The 6,000-nt window shown below is 47.0% G+C and overlaps 1 protein-coding gene across 5 annotated transcripts in view; it reads left to right on the forward strand.

Moving 5' to 3' along the window:
* The window catches only part of TMEM63B (transmembrane protein 63B), a 112,244-nt gene that overhangs the window by 55,847 nt on the left and 50,397 nt on the right, over window positions 1–6,000 (forward strand). For all 5 annotated transcript variants that reach the window (XM_015416929.1, XM_015416930.1, XM_015416932.1 and 2 more), the window contains exon 2: window positions 2,672–2,870. In XM_015416929.1, coding sequence (XP_015272415.1) covers window positions 2,694–2,870 — 177 coding nt within the window. In that variant the 5' untranslated portion in view covers window positions 2,672–2,693. The remainder of the gene's footprint in view (window positions 1–2,671; window positions 2,871–6,000) is intronic.

Raw genomic sequence — 6,000 nt, forward strand, 5'->3', positions numbered from 1 at the left:
ACACCTGCTGTCCACACACTCTCCTCTCCTCCCAGATTACTCACAGTTTCTCCATCCCTCTGGCTTCCCACTGGTATCTGTCTCATTAATTTTACCAAATGGAATCTTGCAGTATTTGCTCCCACTCGCTGTCCCAAAGCTCAGTGCTGCCGTTCTGCTTTTTTGTGTGTGTGTGTCTCATCATTCATCCATAGCTATGGCAGCATCTCCCTATCTTCTTGCTTCATCTCCTGGATTTAATTTAATGTGCTACCTGGCTCCCTTCCCAGATCCTTTGTGTCTCCTATTAAGTAAGTGAAGTCCCAGCCTTGTGGTGATTCCCTGAAGACCCCGCTTGCCAATCAATACTCTGCGTGGCTTTTTGTTTACCATTCTCTACCAGCTTGAGTCCATGTAAGCCTGCCTCATTCAGGTCCTTAGACATTAACTTGGGAAAGGTGGGGAAGAGGTCATGTGATATAACAGCACAGGCTCTGCAGCAAAGCATAAATCATTACCAACCAGAAAATAGTGCTGCTGGGATGCTGATGTGGTTTTCAGGCTGGGACTGTGTGAAACTTGGACAAGTGGCTCTATTTTTCTAGGCATTCGTCATTGTTCCACGCTAGATCTAAGGAGTCTGTCATTCCCATTTGTTCTGTGGTTAGATTTAGACGTTAAGTAGGCTTCAGAATTGCTCTAAGAAGCACAAATGTTCACACTTTTTCTCATTCCCTTGGACTCGAAGTAGCTACTTCCTTCTTTTTTTGCAAATTATTTGGTCTCCACTTAAAGAAAAGGAGAAGCTGTGTCCATGTGTTCTGTCCAGTTGTACAGAACAAATTGTACACTTGGCTAGTGTTGGGTTTTCCTGCACTATCATAGAATAATTTCACTTGTGTGCTGGGTGTGTGTGTGAGAGCATACAAATGTCAGGATTAGGATCATTTCACATTCTTAGTTCAATACTAAAGCATTTAAGAAAATGGCCGAATACCCTTTGTAGATCTCTTGAGTGTTTCCAAACTAGTGAGATGTTCCAGAATGCATAAAAACTGCTTTATGGACTCTGCATGATTTTTTTTTTAATTAGTTACTTTTACAGAGTGTCTGATGTCATGAGTACACCGCAGTTTTCCTTCCAGTCTTTAGCATTGTAACATGTTCCTTTTCATGTTTTAATCTGGCCATCTGTGAACATATTAATCCTGTAGTGTGACTAACAAAAGGAAGGGCACTTGGGTAAATGCCATAGGAGAGGTAAGACTTGTTGGGGCAGAATAAGGTAAGACTTGTTGGGGCAAAAAACAGTGAGCTTAAGTCCAGAGATGTTATTTGGTAAAAATTTCATATTTCAAGAAAATACCTCTTTCCATTGAACATTAATACAATGAGGAAATAATTTCTCAAGTAAACATTCATGAGCTAGCTATTACCTCCCCTGCTTGGGGTTCCTTGGAGGCCTCTGACTGATAGCTCTAGAAAACAGGGTGCTAGAATGGATGTGCATCCTTCAGTGAGAATCTCCTTGGGTGTTCGTGAGCATAGGAACTAATTTCACCACTTTAGAAATCTTCAGTTTTATCCCATGTTGCACAACGGGAGGGAGTCATGAGCACCTTCTTACCAGCTGCACAGTTTTCTATTTACCTCAACTTTTGATAGTTTCCGGCACTGAAAGGATGCCCTCTTGCACTGAAGGTTGCCAGGCTTCTCAATCCAGTAACCTGTTTCGACTTCATTTTTAAGCTAAACCAAAGCCACAGGAAGTGGTGGCGGCTGCAAGCATGGACGGCTTCAAAAGGGAATTAGATAAGCATATGGAGCAGAGGTCCATCAGTGGCTATTAGCCACAAGGTATAGATAGGGGCTCTGGGGCAAGTGATGCTCTGTCATCTTGGTGCTTGGGGGGGTCAACAGTGGGAGGGCTTCTAATGTCCTGGCCCCACTGGTGGACCTCCTAATGGCACCTGGTATTTTTGGCCACTGTGTGACAGAGTGTTGGACTGGATGGGCATTTGGCCTGATCCAACATTGGTGTCTCATGTTCTTATGTTCTTAAAGCTTGCCAAATAAAAAATATACAACCAGTATCTCATTTGAGCCTCTATAGCAGGGGTGTCAAACATGTGGCCCAGGGGCTGGATCAGGCCCCTGGAGGGCTTCTATCAGGCCCGCAGTGGAACTGGCCATCTCATGCTTCCAGTTCTGCTACTGCTGCTGCATCATAGCTTGCTTTGCCAGACTCTCTCAATCGCTCAGCCATTTCATGTTTTAACCTGGGTCCTAGACTCAGAACTGTGAGCATGAGATTTCTGTGGTGAATGTCAAATAATCAAAAGTACGTTTGCAGCTTATAGAGCTAATGTTTTAAGCATATTTTTATTTTAAGTACAAAAAAATCTTTGTGTTTGTGTCCTTTATAAAGTTTATATCTCCGCTACCTGGCATTACATTTTATGAAACACATGGCCCAACCCAACAAGGTCTTGTTTATGTCAGTTCCGTCCCTCATAAGAAATGAGTTCAACACCCCTGCTCTACAGCACTGAAGAGAAGCCCGAGGAGCTGGGAGATGAAAGTGGGAAAGCTGGTCCTTGAAGATCCTCCGTGGCTTTCTTCTTCTGTGAGGGGCCAGATGGGCGGGATTCTCTTGCTTGCTTCTGACTGGTCTTTTCTCTTCCTTCCGCAGGTAAGACGATGAAGTAATAGAGATGCTTCCCTTTGTGATAGCCACCCTGGGCACGGCAGGGGCCCCCTGCAAATCCTCCAACTGCAACAACAGCACCAAGGATTACTGCTACAGTGCCCGCATTCGCAGCACTGTGCTGCAAGGGTTGCCCTTCGGAGGGGTGCCTACTGTCCTGGCCCTTGACTTTATGTGCTTTCTTGTAAGTATGCTGGAATGTTGATAGCCTGAATTGACACATGGCCACATTCCTTAGCCAGAGACAGACCAAGGGATGATTTGGGACCTGAGGGAGAAAACCCAGTTAACACCTTACAGGCTGGTAAAAATATAATAATAAACCAAATGGCAGTTTGTTGCCCTTTAATGGAACCCTAAAATCTGTTCTCTGTTGGCTCACTCTGCCTACCTCTCCTTTTAATTCTCTGGCTGCCTCTTCAGTGCCAACATAATTGTCATTGTGAAGGGGGGCTAGGAGCTGGCAAGAGGTGGGGGGTCTGCTGGTACTTACTGCAGGGGGGAGGAGCAATTGTTGTCACTGAACAATGACATCAGCCTGCTTCCATCCACTGACCAGCTGAGTGTAGGCAGGCAGTAGCCATACTAGGTTGCCCACCTTTAGTGGGCACCTGGTAAGCCTCGGGCCTGACTATAGGATAAAGTAAAGATGCAGCAATGGCATTTCTGCAGCTGAAAATGTGCCCATTTCTATCGTGTCTCTTTTGCACTTCACCGGTGTGAAAAAAATCACAAGGGTTTTCATGTTTGTATGCAGGGGTCAGTTTTTTAAAAGATTGTAAGCGTAGTTTGCTTGATTTTATTTTGAGTTCAGCTTTTAAAGGATGTAATTTTTTGCACTAAGCATTCCGAGCAATTGTTTAGTGGGAGGAGTCACTTTCTACAGCCCAAAGGCATGGACTCATAGAATCACAGAGTTGGAAGGGGCCATACAGGCCATCTAGTCCAACCTGCTGCTCAATGCAGAATCAGCCTAGGGCATCCCTGACAAGTTGTCCAGACACTGCTTAAAGACTGCCAGTGAAGGGGAGCTCATAGGGTTCCCAAGTACTTACCGTGATCCGGCGGGGGAAACATGTTCCCCAGCCGGACCATTTTCCTCCCTGTAACACACCATGCCGTTGCCAGGAAGTGATGCTGGGTGACGCTCTGGCAGTGGGACTGAAAACTCGATGGTACCATCGAGTTTCCAGCCCCATTGCCAGAGCGTCACCCAGCATCACTTCCTGGCGACAGCATGGTGCGGCGTTGTCTGTTGTCCCCGCAGGAATGATCCTGCAAGGACGTCTGTGTCCCCCGCCGAATCACTGTAAGTACTTGGGAAGCCTGGGAGCTCACCACCTCCCCAGGCAGCTGATTCCACTGTTGAACAACTCTTTCTGTAAAATAGTTTTTCCTAATATCCAGCTGGTACCTTCCCACCCTTAATTTAAACCCATTATTGCGAGTCCTATCCTCTGCTGCCAACAGGAACATCGCCCCGCCCTCCTCTAAGTGATAGCTCTTCAAACACTTAAAGAGAGCAACCAAACCCATGGCTGCAGTGGGGCTTTTGGGAGTGCCATCCCCTTTCTTAAACGCATAGCCCCACAAGAATTTCTCCTGTAAATGCTTTTTCCAATCATTTAAAACATATTTTTAAAGGCGTGTGCTCCTTTAACCAGAGTGGGGTGCTGTAGTTGACTAATTCCCGCACTGAGCAAGGGGGTTGGAGTAGGTGACCTCTAAAATCCCTTCTAACTGTGTCAAGAAACTGGTCTCTTTTAAGAAAGTTTTTCTGCTTAAGTGTTATCTTTCTTGACTATAGAAGTCATCATCCTCACCTGCCAGCTTGTTCAGAATAGTTGCTTAGGCTGGCAGAAGTGATTAACTTGCAGCAGCTGAGAACTGTCATCTAAAGTGGTTGACAGCATGCAGTTTAGAGATCCATCCTGGTAGCAGCTTTCTATTGGCTAAATGGCTTTTCTTTCTGCATTGAGAATTCAGCACCACCAGAAAAAAAATTGCCCCACAAAACACAGAATCCTGGCTACAGGCCTGAGAGTAATCATGTCCACCCTTAACCTCCTCCAGACTAAGTATTCCCAAGTCCCTCAGCCTTTCCTCCTAGGGCTTGGTCTCCAGGCCCCCGATCATCCTCGTTGCTCTCCTCTGTACCTGCTCCATTCTGTCCACATCCTTTTTGAAGTGAGGCCTCCAGAAGTGTACATAATACTCCGGTTGCAGCCTGACCAATGCAGTTTACAGCGGGACTATCACATATTGCGATTTGGATGTTATGCCTCTGTTGATACAACCTAAGATCGCATTAGCCTTTTTTGTTTCCGCATCGCATTGATTGCTCATTAATTTACGGTCCACCCATACTCCAAGATCTTGTTCACACACATGGCTACCCATCAATGTTTGCTCTGCGGGATCCGAGGCCCCCTGGCAGCTCGTTAGAAGAGCTGGTGGAGGATTGGAATTGCCGACTCTCCTCAGCTATCGACGAGATCGCTCCCAGGCACCCTCTCCGCACTCATGATAGGCGAGCGCCCTGGTATACCCAGGAGCTGCGCTTGCTGAAGCGAGAACTGAGATGGCTAGAGAGACCGTGGCACCTGAGATGGCTAGAGAGACGAAGTGTCAAGAACATCCCACAGGACGTTTATGAGATCCTATGTGATGGCAGTCAGGGCCACAAAGAGGGATTTCTATGCAACCTCGATTGTATCTGCTAGCTCACACCCGGCCCAATTATTTAGTGTGATTCGGTCTTTGACAGCTCTGCCTCAGAGCAGGCAAAATGCTAGGGAATTGGATATCGGCTGTGAGGCATTTTCGAGCTATTTTGCAGATAAAGTCTTGGCACTCTGCCGTGACCTCCCCGCCACAATTGAAACAGTTAGGGAACTTGAGGCCCCTTGTACGTCTTTTGGGCCGGGTTTAGTGTGTTTTGACCCACTCAGCCTGGAGGAAGCGTATCTGTGCGCCCAACCACATGCGACCTTGATCCGTGCCCCTCCTGGCTGGTTAAAGCAGGCCATGAGGGGTTTCGAGGTGCTCTGCGGGAGATTGTCAACAAGTCCCTCATTGAGGGACGGTTCCCCAGAGCACTCAAGGAAGCGATGGTCCATCCTCTCTTGAAAAAACCATCTTTGGACCCGGCCGAATTGGCCAACTATCAGCCAGTCTCCAATTTGCCTTATTTAGGCAAACTTATTGAGAGGGCGGTGGCATCACAGCTACAGGGCTACTTGGATGAGGCTTCCATCCTCGATCCCTTCCAGTCCGGCTTTCGCCCGGGCCACGGGACGGAGACGGTACTGGTC

This window comes from Gekko japonicus, unplaced genomic scaffold, assembly GCF_001447785.1.
Source record: "Gekko japonicus isolate JY-2015 unplaced genomic scaffold, Gekko_japonicus_V1.1 scaffold342, whole genome shotgun sequence".
Classification (NCBI taxonomy): Eukaryota; Metazoa; Chordata; class Lepidosauria; order Squamata; family Gekkonidae; genus Gekko; species Gekko japonicus.